This window comes from Carcharodon carcharias, chromosome 21 (assembly GCF_017639515.1).
Source record: "Carcharodon carcharias isolate sCarCar2 chromosome 21, sCarCar2.pri, whole genome shotgun sequence".
NCBI classification, from domain to species: Eukaryota; Metazoa; Chordata; class Chondrichthyes; order Lamniformes; family Lamnidae; genus Carcharodon; species Carcharodon carcharias.
This window is the reverse complement of record NC_054487.1, coordinates 41,288,943-41,303,063: the sequence shown is the minus strand read 5'-3', so window position 1 is coordinate 41,303,063 and position 14,121 is coordinate 41,288,943. Positions and strand designations below refer to the sequence as shown.

At 40.8% G+C, this 14,121-nt stretch overlaps 1 protein-coding gene across 3 annotated transcripts in view; it reads left to right on the top strand.

The window, feature by feature from the left end:
- Positions 1-14,121, top strand: part of znf800a (zinc finger protein 800a) — a 186,897-nt gene that overhangs the window by 159,786 nt on the left and 12,990 nt on the right. For 2 of the 3 annotated variants that reach the window (XM_041216082.1, XM_041216083.1), the window contains 2 exons: positions 743-838; positions 4,398-4,541. In XM_041216082.1, the coding sequence (XP_041072016.1) occupies positions 743-838; positions 4,398-4,541 (240 nt within the window). Of the gene's footprint in view, positions 1-742; positions 839-4,397; positions 4,542-14,121 lie in introns of those variants that run through there. The other variant, XM_041216084.1, reaches the window with a different exon arrangement.

The window sequence follows — 14,121 nt, the reverse complement described above, 5'->3', positions numbered from 1 at the left end:
CATTTGATACAGATTATTTTGCTTCCTTTTAAAACTAAACACTTGGTGGCAACATCCTGGGCGCACACATCTGAAATGAGCAAAAATAAATTCACCAGTAGAATTATTTTATACGCTACCAACATGAGTGCTAATAGGATTCAAAATGCAATCCTTTCATTCTGTTCTGCCATCCTGACATGGGGGCAGAAATTTATAAGTACTTTCCTATCTGCAACTTCCTTTAGCAAATAGCAACTCTGGTTGGCCTCCATTTAGACTTTATGGCCTTAAAGAAACAGTCCAGCTCAAAAACAGTTTCACCCTAGCAGCGACAAAGTACATTGTGTTGCATAGCATTATATTCCTGTTATTATGAAGCAGCATGGCATCTGACTTGCTGTGTGAAACGCTGTGGGACATCTATTAACATTGTACCATCTTCGTTACCTTTGCAACCAGTGCATTCTAATGTTGAACACTTACTGGGGTGAAATTGTGCTGTGCGATAAACAAACATGGTATTGGGTTTGTAGCAAATTCTTCTACCTGTTTGATGAAAGGAAGAAATTAGGTGCGACCCTTATTTTGAACTCACGGACAAAGGAATTTTGTAGAAATCCATTAATAAGTTTGTTACTTATATATCACACAGTGTAATTTTACCCCGTTGTGAAGTAAATTTGATCCAGTATCATGTGTTCAAGAAATGACAACCATATTTCAATGCTTTTCTCTTGATTTTTATATATCAACTTTACAGCATACACACAGGAGCCAGGAGACCCTCCTTTGTTACAACAACAGCTTCCGACTTCAAAATCAGGAATTCAGCAAATCATTGAGTGTTTTCGGACAGGTACAGAGTAATAGTTTACTGGTGGTTCTCTTGCTCAAGGTTATACCAAAGCGTAAAATGAGTCTGTACTTTTATAATTGACTATGATGGGCCATTGTAGACTTAATTGAAAAACAAAGAATAAGTGAACTCAAAATAAAAGCAAACTACTGCAGATGCTGGAAATCTGAAACAAAAACAAAAATTGCTGGAAAAACTCAGCAGGTCTGACAGCATCTGTGGAGAGAAAGACAGAGTTAACATTTCGAGTCCGTATGACTCTTATTCAGAACTAAAGAGAAGTAAAAATGTGGTGAAGTATATACTGTTTAAGGGGGGTGGGACAGGTGAAGTTGGATAGAAGGCCAGTGATAGGTGGAGGCAAAAGAGAGATTGCAAAAAATGTCATAAACGAAAGGTCGAAGGGGTGTTGATGGTGGTGATACTGGCTAAAGGAGGTGCTAATGGTGACATTAAGAGTAGAAAGCGGAATGAGCAAGTGACAGATGGCCCTAGTGGTGATGGGGTGGGGGGAGGGGACAGTGTGGGAGAAAAGATCGAAATAGGCTAAAAGGTGGGGATAAAACAATGAATGGAAATAAACTTAAAAAACAATAATAGAAATAGGTGGGGGAAAAATATTTGTATAAAAATTAAAAAATAAATATTTGAATAAAAGGGATCAAAAAGAGGGTGGGGATGGAGGAGAGAGTTCATGGTCTGAAGTTGTTGAACTCAACGTTAAGTCCAGAAGGCTATAAAGTGCCTAATCCGGAAGATAAGGTGCTGTTCCTCCAGTTTGCGTTGAGCTTCACTGGAACATTGTAGCAGGCCAGTGAAGGACATGTGGGCATGTGAGCAGGGTGGTGTGTTGAAATAGCAAGCGACAGGGAGGTCTGGGTCATGCTTGTGGACAGGCCGAAGGTGTTCTGCAAAGCGGTCACCCAGTCTGCGTTTGGTTTCTCCAGTGTAGAGGAGATCGCATTGGGAGCAGCGAATGCAGGAGACTAAATTGAGGGAAGTGCGAATGAAGCGCTGCTTCACTTGAAAGGAGTGTTTGGGCCCTTGGGTGGTGAGAAGAGGGGAAGTAAAGGGGCAGGTGTTGCACCTTCTGCGATTGCATGGGAAGGTACTGTGGGAGGGGGTTGTGGTGTAGGGGGTGCCGGAGGAGTGGACCAGGGTGTCCCGGAGGGAATGGTCCCTATGGAATGTCGCTGGGGGGTGGGGTGAAGCGAAGTTGTGTTTGGTGGTGGCATCATGCTGAAATTGGCGGAAATGACGGAGAATGATCCTTTGAATGCGAAGGCTGGTGGGGTGAAAAGTGAGGACTATCATGGCTCTGGGAGGGAGAGGAAGATGTGAGGGCAGAGGCGCGGGCAGGGTCAGACACTTTTGAGGGCCCCATCAACCACAGTGGGTGGGAAACCTCAGTTAAGGAAGAAGGAGACATGTCAGAAGCACTGTTTTGGAAAGTGGCATTGTCGGAGGCAAAGGAACTGAGAGAATGGGATGGAGTCCTTGCAGGAAGCAGGCTGTAAGGAGTTGTAGCCAAGGTAGCTGTGGGAGTTGGTGGGTTTGTAATGAATATTGGTGGACATTCTGTCACCAGAATTTGAGACAGAGAGGTCAAGGAAGGGAAGGGAAGTGTCAGTGATGGGCCATATGAAAGTGATGGAGGGGTGGAAATTGGAAGCAAAATTAATAACATTTTTCCAGGTCCATACGAGAGCATGAAGCGGCACTGAAACAGTCATCGATGTACCGGGGAAGAGTTGTGGGAGGGGGCCTGAGTAGGACTGGAACAAGGAATGTTCCACATACTTCATAAAGAGGTGGGCATAACTGGGGCATATAGCCACACCTTTTATTTGGAGGAAATGAGACGAGTTTAAGGATAAATTGTTTGGTGAGAGAACAAGTTCAGCCAGACGGAGGAGAGTAATAGTGGATGGGGATTGTTCAGGCCTCTGTTCAAGTAAGAAGCGGAGAGCCCTCAGACCATCCTGGTGGGGAATGGAAGTGTAGAGGAACTGGATGTCCATGGTGAAGAGGAGGCGGTTGGGGCCAGGAAACTGGAAATTGTTGATATGATGTAGGGTATCAGAGGAATCGCAGATGTAGGTAGGAAGAGACTGGACAAGGGGAGAGAGAACGGAGTCGAGGTAGGAAGAAATGAGTTCAGTTGGGGCAGGAACAGGCTGACATGATTGGTCTGCCGGGACAGTCCTGTTTGTGGATTTTGGCGAGAAAGTAGATGCGGGCTGTCTGAGGTTGGAAGCTGTGGAAGGATGATCTGCAGAGGAGATGAGGTCAGTGATAGTCCTGTAAGTGAAGTCAGGCAGGTAGAATTTATCACATTCCAGTGAGTGATAACATTGCAACTGAAATGACTACTCCCTTTCTGACTGCTACCTTAATCTCATTTTATTCAGGTAATTTACAGCCCATTTTACAATCTGTGTGTAATTGAGATAGTAAGAGGAGTATTTCTGGCTGATAAATTAAGTTTTCATTACTACTTGTATGGAGTTAATTGTTCTCTCTTAATCCATGACGTTCTCATTATTTGTAATATGTATTTATAGAAATGGTGGCCACATGAATTTACTGTTATCCCTTGCCAATGGGGCTTTTCATGGTGTTTTCATTCTGCGCTTTCAGTATCTGCGTTGGCATTCTCTTGTATTCTGTTATGATATCTGATGTAAAACTTAAAATGGGGAATGCGCACCAATGCAAAACTATCTCTGTTAGCAGCATTAGTTCCACTTTGATAAGAATATGTAATAACTGCAGTTAAGGAGGAAATGGATATTGTGACATTTTTCCAAAAGAAGGTCTTTTAAAAAGTGAAAGCAAATTTTGGTATCATTGTGCCATAATTAAGATTTTAATAATTGCATAGAGCTCATAAGTGCAACGCAATAAACACAACCAAAAACTCCATCAAGTTTCTAACGTCATTTATAAGGGGCGGTTCTGCAGCATCAAACTTCCAAAAGGCAGTGCTGATTGGAGAATTCAGGCCACTGTATTTTGAACCCCGTCTTGGATCTGTATCCCCCGAAAAGCAAGAACATAAACATGGATTGCAGGATCACCTCTGTAGGTTGTTGTGCAATCCAAAACTAGGTATCGAGGTCCTATTATTACCTGCAACATGAATAGATATTTAACACATTGCAGTGCCACTCAGTGGAATGCTTAGTTTTACTTCTACCGCCTTCTTTCACTTATCATCTCCCTGTGCACACATTTTAAACATTAATGGCTATTTTAAGGACACAGTATTTTGTTGCAAGCTGACACCATGCAAGTCGAGGCAGTGAAAGCCATTGTAGTTTTACATTTTCACCGTATTAAATGTTTCTCGCCTGTGCTCAGTTCAATTTTGTTTGTTTTTAATAAAATTCTAATTCAACCGAAAGAAATTCCATTTTATTTCATGCAGATTTTTGACAAAATCGTAGAAACAAATGTATAAATGTAATCTTGAGAATATCTAATTAGAAAATCTTTACTTTAAGAATTTTTATTTGGTATATTCTTGTTTAGTATGTGTGATATTTTATGCACACAGGAACCACACAACTGAAACACATTCTACTGAAAGAGGTAGACACCATCTTTGAATGCAAACTGTGTCGAAGTCTATTCAGAGGACTGCCCAATCTTATTACGCATAAGGAGTTTTACTGCTTCCCAAGTCTAAAGATGGATGAACGTAAGTTTTATAGTTTGTTATTTTGATCCAGGTTCTAGATGGAGTATAATGTGGGCAAATGTGAAATTGTCCATTTTGGCTAGAAGAATAAGAAAGAAGCATGTTACCTAAATGGTGAGAGATTCAGAAGGACCTGGGCATCCTAATGCATGAATCACAAAAGGCTAGTATGCAGGTACAACAAATAATTAGGAAAACTAATAGAATGTTATTATTTATTGCAAGGGGAATTGAATATAAAAGTAGGAAAGTTATGCTTCAGTTATACAGGACACTGGTGAGACCACATCTGGAGTACTATGTACAGTTTTGGTCTGCTTATTTAAGGAAGGATGTAAAGGCATTAGAAGTGGTTCAGAAAAACATTACTAGACTAATATCAGGAACGGGCGGGTTGTCTTATGGGGAAAGGTTGGACAGGTTAGGTTTGTATCCATTGGAATTTAGAAGAGTAAGAGGCGACTTAATCAAAACCTTTTAAGATCTTGAGGGGTATTGAAAGGGTGGCTGTGGAGAGGATGTTTTCTCTTGTGGGAGAATCTAGACAAGGGTCACTGTTTAAAAATAAGGGGTTGCCCATTTAAGACAGACGAGGAGAAATTTTTTCTCTGAGGGTAGTGAGTTGTTGGAACTCCCTTCCTCAAAAGGCGGTGGATGTAGAATCTTTGAATATTTTTAAGGCAGAGGTAGATAGATTCTTGATAAACAAGGGGGTGAAAGGTTATCAGAGGTTACAATTTGATCAGCCATGATCTTATTGAATGGCAGAGCAGGCTCAAGAGGCTGAGTGACCTACTCCTCTTAATTCGTATCTTCGTATGAAGATTTGCATATTATTCAGAACAGTTTGGAATGCCTCATTGTCACCTTGTAACTCATCACATTTCTGTAGTCAAGAAACGAGCAGACTTACTTCTTTTGTCCCTGGCTGTGCTTTAAAAGCCAGTGTTGATCTTCACTTGGTGAATATGTATCCAGTGATGTGGATTTTATGGTGTAGAGTTTCAAGTTACATTAAATTGTTGTATCTGATGGCCTATTGATAGTGACAGACCAGATAATCCTCACTGAAGTAGAGATTCCTTAGTGGTATGAGGTAGCCAAATTGATTTTTAATGTTTGAGATTTGGTAGACTGTCTGTTCCAAATCATCACCAAATACCTAACTAACCAAGGAGAAAAATTTCCTCTCTTCTGTCTCAGTGCTGCACGCCTGATGTGTCTGAGTGCTGTGCGCCTGACCTACACTCTCTTTTACCTTCATTTAAAAAAACAAAGACTTCAGTTTGAAGTACACTTGCCTCTGAATCATGAGATTTGGGCTTGAATCCCATTCCAGAGCTTGAGCACTCTAGTGCAGTACTGAGGGAGCACTGCACTGCCAGGGGTGCTGTCTTTTGGATGAGGCGTTAAACCAAGGCCCCAATGATGCACTCCTGATCCACCCTCTGTTCTGCTTCATGTGATGTTTTCCATTTTTCCTACTAGCTATCCTTTAGACTCTCTGTGTGACATTGCAAATATGACATTATCATGCTTTGTGCCCGTGCCATCTGGATTGAGACTGCAAAAACATTTACTATTGGGACATGACAGCAAGTGGACACAGGGATATTCATTCCATTAGTCTGGCTTTGGTTGAAAGATCAGTGTGGTATTCTACTGTGCTATCTTAGTGGAAGCTTGTTTAAATTTAAGTATGCTCAATGATAATTCTATTAATATTCTATTCTGTTGATACCAATAAAGTACAGCAAAAAACCAGTTTACTTTAATGTTGCGTTAATAGGCTTTAATTTTATCCTAGCATGCTTTAATATTCCTATGCTTTGGGTTTCCATAAATTGCTTTTTAAATTGTGTTTAGAAAGGATTAGAAACCTTTGGTCCCAATGAACTGAAGCATGGGCGTATATGCAAAATACCTAATAATGTAACAAATTTGGGGTGAGTAGTAAACCCTAAATGCTGCTGATAAATTCATTCACTGACAGTAGTAATTCCTGACTTCTTCATAGACAATTGACAAACTAGCATAATATTGGGTTATAAACTATGAAGTAGGTTTATTGAAAAATGAAACTGGCAGAAGAAAAACCCAAGGCTAATAATAAATATTATAAGTAAATATTACTTACAAAATCTGGTTCAGAATAACTAAACAACTCCAAGATTAAATAATTCTCATAATTTGGAACACATGCCGGTGAGGAAAATATCATACATGAAGCCAGACATTCGTGAAGTGCTCACAATCTGTCCCTCTCATTGACTGCTTAAATGAAACAGATGTTCATTAAAGAAACCTCGTGCTGGATTTAATGCAGCCTGAAGCAAAGCGGCAGGAAAACTTCCTATGATTAAGTTGGAGGAAGAAATGGGCCCACGGGCGAAACTTGCCCACTCGTGACGGGTTGTCATTTAGACTCATTATTAAGGCAATTGACACCAATTATCCCTGAGCCCACTGGAATTTAGTGGTGGCTCAGGGATTATACGTGAGTGGCATGGCATCGGCCAGGGAGTAGCCACTGAAAGACCTTGCCTCCCCTCCCAAGTCCCTCTCCTCGTGACCTCCATCCCACCCTCTCTAACCTGTGGCCTGGGTCCATTGGAGATCCTTGGCCTCTCCATGGGTGCATTATCAGCAGCAGCCATTATTCCTGGTGGCACTACCTGTAATGGGAGAGCTGCCATTCTCTGGTCAGCAGCTCTCGGCAGGCAGGATTTTTGCCCCCATAGCCTTGAATCCCAGGAACGACCCGATGCCGGCCAGTTAAGTGACTGACAGGCACTTAATTCAATTGGGTCTCCCCCTCAGGAGTTCTGCAACCGGTGGGTTGAACCCGTGTCACTTACCTTAAATTCTGCTGTATGTTACAGAGCCTCAGAATTGATATCTGCATGACTTTGAAGACTGAATTGGGAAAAAGGCTGATCAAAAGAGAATAAAAAATCTCAATAGAACAAAGATGTCAATCACACTAAGGTTCAAAGGCAAAGGTTGACCTGAAAAAAATTCTTGGTATAATGTTTATACCTGTACAGAGCAAGGCTAAATTTCCTGATCTATAGGCAGGCAATCCCAAACAATTATCTCTGTCTCCTCCTCAAAGCTAGGTTATTAATGTGTCCCTGTGATCTGTGTGGTTTGCCAGTTGCCAGTCATTTGCAGGCTGATTTCGACATAAGTGGCTCATTTGCAAACCCCCTCCCATACCACCTGAAGTGACATGAATTCATGGTACAAATTAAGTATGTTTCGGGACCATATTCCATTCAGTTCCTGGAAGCAGCAAACCATTAGCTGGCCAAGTATCAAAATTCACTGAAGGAACAATAAAAAATATACGGTTCGTGATTAAAACTGAGACTGAGCTTCAATTCTTCGCACTTGTATCATTTAATTCATCACTTTGTATGAAACCTTCAACCCACTTACAGTGACAGGCCTGAACTGTCTGTACATTATTCTAGTGTAATATAACTTGATTTCTGTTGAGAAAGAGCATTTCAAGTTGGAAGGACAAAAAAGTTGTACTGCAGTGCAATTTTCATAGTTCAACAATTTCTGCCCTTTTTTTTCCTCTCTCTCCCTCCCTCCTCCTCCCCCTTCCTTCTGGTGCATGTCTTCCACTATTAACTGTAGCAAAATATCCTTAAACACAGAAGGAAAGTCAGTCATTTTATGTGCAGCTCTTTTGACTTGACAATGGGCCAGGGATTACTACTGATCTGAAGGAAAACAAATGCTCTCTAATTAATCTCAAGATCTATTTACGATCGTGAGACTTCGTGGAGTTTAAGGGATATTAAGCTCCGCAATAGCTCAATAACTGCATATTCATCACAATGTCTCGGATCAGAGGTGTAAATTATGAGGACAGGTTGCATAAACTTGGTTTGTATTCCCTTGAGTATTGACAATTGAGGAAGATATGTAAAATGTTTAAAGAATTTGACAAGATGGTAGAGAAATTATTTCTTAAGGTAGAGTTATCCAGAATGGGGGAAATTAGGGCCAGGCCACTTGAGACCTAAATAAGGAAGCATTTTTTTTCACTCAAAGGGCAAACAGAACCTGGATTTCTGTTCACAAAAGGCTGTGAAAGCTGCAAAATTGGAGCTTTCAAGATTGCAATTGATATATTTTTGTTAGCCAAGGGTATCAAGAGTTATGGAACAAAGACTGGAAAGTGAAGTTGAGGTATAATCAGCTCTGATCTAACTAAATCTTGGAGCAAGCTCGAGGGTCTGAATGATCTACCCCTACCGCTATATTCTTAATGATACATTGTGCATTCGATGATAAAATGCTGCTTCTGTATTAAAACAGCACACCTTGCAAATTTTGAGCAGCTCCATGGCAATATTACACAATGTCAAATCCATCATTATACTTTGCTGATGCCTATATTGTGTGAGTTCCTTTCATAGGGGCTGCTGCTATGCATACAAGTCATTTCAGGAATAGTGCCCCCCTTTAAAGTAAGCAGCATTTATATATTACTCACTAATCCTGCTTGAACTATTCAAATCTGTGATGTTCAGCTACTCTAGAAAGCTGTGCTTTTTCTGATGCAGAATGGTAATTAAGAGCACAGTACTAACTGTTTTTGATCTGGTATACTTTGTATTTTATCGTAAGTTGTTACATGCACTATAAACTTTAAAAGATCTTGAACTTCTGCATAGAAGCTGTCCAGGAACTGAAATTTGTGTTAACAGACACGCAGTTGGAGTTAAATTATATTTCTGTTGTGTCATGGGGTTTTATTATAGTTGTTACTGTAGCATCTATATTCCATGCCTGCCAAATCCTGAGCACGTGCTTTGTGGTTCTAACAGTGACAGGACTCAGTTGGGAATCTTTCTTGTGCCCTACAGTGCAGCAATCAAATGCTGCTAATTAGTGTTGTCTTTTGCAGCCTTTTCACTGCTTAGTATCTTACATGTTATATTCTTTAAACAAAGATTCTATCAACCATCTATAAGATTTCTTTTTTTCCCTGCCAGATTTATATTGTCTGCTGGCCGTAACCAATTTTTTTTTGAAATGCTTATTTTCACGCAGCTTACTAAGATCATATTGTAAAAACTTACTGTTTCACCTTCTTTGTTAGCAATATTTAAATATAAAATTTATTTTATTCAGATCCAGTTCCAGATAAGGAACTGATTGAAACAATCCAAACTCCTGGCCCAAACAATCTTTTGCCACCTGTTTTATCTGTCAAGAGGATTGTTAACGATATCTGTTGCAAACTCAAATCTCAGGGTTGTAACGATGTTGTAATCTGTAGTGCGTATGCCAGTCAGACTGACAGATCAAGTATATTTAATAAGAAATGGAGGCAAATGGTTTCTCTAAGTGCAGGTAGAACATTCAAACTAGCTTGAATACTGGATTCCTAATTAGAACTTCAGGTGTCTGTACCCTGGGACCATCTGTCATTTTAATTTTCTTTCCTGTTTAAGTTTAGTTGCGTCATTCCGATCAGGAAGATGCAGGAACTATCCCACCTGAATTGTAGCTTTTGTTGGCAGATTGCAACCTTATGTTCAGGCTGGCTCAGTCCATTCCACATTTTTAGATGAAATCAAGAGCATTCTTGTGAATGAGAACAGAAGAGGGAGAATGGAAGGCAATTTACCATTTTTTAAAAAATTGTTAAACAGGGGTACTCTGATCAAACTTTTCTGCAGGTGGGATGAACTTCTTGTATGTAGCTAGTTAACTTCAAGTTTCTATTTGTGAATGAGACAGTCCCATCTGAGCAATCTTCAATGTGGAATTTCTATGTCCTCAATTTGCTCTCCTCGTGCGATCATGTATTGTTCTAATGTAATCCACCCTCAGTTCCATTGCATTTGTTGTGCTTATCTTGCCCTGAAAAAAGTCAATTTTCCAATTGTATTCTGTGCCAATCTTCCAGTACCTGCACACCCACCTTTGCAGGCAGAGTTGAACATGACTCACTTTGGCAGTTAGTTAATGCAGGTGAGCCTCTCCTTCCCAACCAGACAATAGATCAAATGATGCTACTAAATATATGCATGTCTGACTAATAATCAATGGGCATCCCAATCAGCCAAAGATTGGGCTTGCCAATGTGATCAGCAAAAATTGTATCCTGACTGGCCTTGATTTGGTCATGTTTTGGAATACACCTGCCATAGAAGGTGGTCGTCTTATGGTCCGGGTCAGCAGAAAGGCAGATGCAGAGTTGTGCTAAAAACAAAAAAACTGCGGATGCTGGAAATCCAAAACAAAAACAGAATTACCTGGAAAAACTCAGCAGGTCTGGCAGCATCGGCGGAGAAGAAAAGAGTTGACGTTTCGAGTCCTCATGACCCTTCGACAGAACTTGAGTGCGAGTCCAAGAAAGAGCTGAAATATAAGCTGGTTTAAGGTGTGTGTGTGGGGGGCGGGGAGATAGAGAGACAGAGAGGTGGAGGGGGGGGTGTGGTTGTAGGGACAAACAAGCTGTGCTGTCTGCTGCATGAGGGCCTTCAGCATTGGGCTGGCTCATCCAATGAGTGTGATGGCCAGCTCAGGCCTGAAACATGATCCTGCTCCTTGAAGGCATTTGGCAAAGTCGATCTATGGAAATGGTGGGATGGAGTGGCATGAAGGATCACTGCCGACACAACCAATTCATGCAGCGCCACTCCACTTAAATCAGTGAATAATTTTTTTAAATGTTGAAGTGTACCAATCTGTATTAACACTATCTTTACAATAAAGGATCCCTTGGATAGTCCAGTCCATCACAGTTTGGTGCCCTTAATGTAGAATGACATTTTACATTGATATTGCCTGTGGAATTACCGGATCTGTACAGTGTACTATGCAATAAGCAAACAGCCGCAATGATGTTTATATCGAGAGCTTTCAGCAGTGCATAAATATTAAAAGTGCCATTTATGGTCAGTGAGATTGGCATCAAAACAAATGAGATTTTTTTAAAAAAACAAATCATGTCACTTTCTCTCTAAATGAGTGACAGTTAACAGGTTAGTGACATTATTAATTTACAAAACTGACTGGAAGTACATGGGTTCACAGGCAGACGAAGTAATTGTGCATGTTTTGAGAAAAGCTGAATTACAGTAGGAACATAGCTGGAATCTGCACCAGAAACAAATGTTTTGTTAAAACCCAATGTATGGTGTAAAACTACAACATGGCAAAATGACGGAAGTGATAAATGTTTGTGTAGGAGGAGCAGTAGTGTCTTTCAGACAGCACAGACTCCGATTGGAACAATTGTGAAATTCTTGAATTTCTCAGCAAGTGTCATGAGGATTTTTTGGAAAATGAACGTTCATTTACATAATTGTGGCTGCCGGTCATGTACCACCTGAGGGTAAGAATAACCCTTTTTTGGGTGCTATTGCCTGCAGTATATGAATGGTGACAAGGTGTAATCAGTGGTGCCTTGAACTTGGTAACATTAGGTCTGTCCCTGCTCCATCAACAGCAAAAGGCAATAACCTGGGAAGTTTGTGCTGCAGTAAATGGGCTTGGGTTGCTGTAATCCATCTGACATGAGAACATTGCAGTTGGTTAAGTACTTTTTGAGGCAAAGTCGCTGTTGAAATACAGCCAGTTTGCACACTGCAAAGTCCCATAATCAGCAATGTGATAACCAAATAATTAATTTTAGTAATTGTTGGCCAAAAACGCTGGATTAACCCCCCTACTCCTCTTTGAAATAGTGCCATGGGATCTTTTACTTAAACCTGGGAGGGCAGATGAGGCACCTCAGTTTAATGTCTCATCAAAATATGGCACCTCGAACAATGCAGCCCTCCCTCAGTACTGCACGGGGGTGTCAGCCTAGATTATGTGTTTAATTCTCTGGTGCTTAAAACCACAACCTTCTGACTTAAAATGAGAATGCTACCAAGTGACTTATGGCTGACACTTAATTTAGTGATGCAATGATAAACTCTACTGACTGATCCAATGGTGCCCCCTGCAGGTGCCTGAAAACACCCGTGACATGGAAGTACGGAGCGACAGTGGCTTTCATTTCCATTATTTAAGCTAGTAGGCCTGATCCAGGTACTGTGCCCATGGTCAAGGTGGTTCCCTTACAAATTGTTGGTTGCTAGGGTGTAGAAAGGTGTCAAGTTGGCAGTTCTCCTGCTACTCATGTTGCTGTGATTTAGTCCATTTTTACAGCCTTAAGTTTCCAAGGCTGTTGTCTCCTGCTACATTACCTCTTCCAAAGTGTCTAACATTAATGTATTCAATGTGACCACTGCTGTTCACAATTTACATTAACGATTTGGACTTTGGAATCAAAAACACAATTTCTAACTTCGGGATTGACACCGCATTGGGTGATGGTTAACACTGAGGAGGACTGCAAAAGATTTAATAAATTTGCAGAATGTGCAAAGAATTGGCAAGTGAAGTTCACTGATAAATGTGAGGTAGTACATTTTGGTAGGAAGAATAGTGATATCACGTTATTTGGAAGGTGCAAGTCTCAATAGGGTAGAGGACCAAAGGGATCTCAAAATGCAAATACACCAGTCATTAAAAATTGTGCCACAGGTTAGCAAGGCCATTAAGAACAAGCCAAGCCTAGATTTTATTTCTAGAGGGATAGAATTGAAAGGTAGGGCAGTTATGCTAAACCTGTATTGAACTTTATTTAGGCCACACCTGGAGAACTGCTTGCAGCTCTGGTCGTTATATTGTATAAAGGATATAGAGACACTGCAGAGAGTGCTGAGAATTTACAAGGGTGATATCATGTATATGGGTATACATATCAGGCAAGGGTTGACAGGCTGGGTTGCCTTTCTCTTGGGATAAAGTTGGCTGAGGGGTGAGCTAATAGAGGTCTTCACAATAATGAGAGGTGGACACAGGGAAAATGTTCCTCTTGTTCGGAAGAGCATAACTAGAGGCCATCAATATAAGATGGCCACTAAGAAGTCCAATAGGGAATTCAGAAGAAACCTCTTTACCTAAAGAGTGGTGAGAAAGTAGAACCACCACTGGAGTTATTGAAGCGAATAGTCTAGATGTACTTATGGAGAAACTAGACAAGCATTTGAGGGAGAAGGGGATAGATGGTTATGATGGTAAATTTAGATGAGCAAAGATGGGAGGAGCATAAACACTGGCATAGACTGGTTGGATTGAATGGCCTGTTTCTGTGTTGTATATCCTGTGTAATCCCACATGCTGCAGTTTCTACAGGAAGACTGTTATTTTTAAGCAATAGGTCGATTCTGCACTGGAACCATTGATACTCTACCAGGTCCCCCGGAGCTTTATCCTCAACCTTAAATGTAAAAAATAGAATAATATAGGAATGAAGTGAGTCATTGTCTTCAATGTTTACTTGGAACTGGGTAGAGAGTGGGTTTGAGGATGAGAAACTCGAAAGTAAAGATTTCCTGATGTCCTGATGAAATCAAACACAGAGCCACTTGGGGGTTCAGTTACATGGAGTTAAGCTTGTTGGGCCTGGGGAAACAGTTGCTCCTGGTCCATAAGCAGTGCAATGAAGGCATTTACCTCATGGATCTGGTCCTTCTCTGTTTACCTGCCAGAA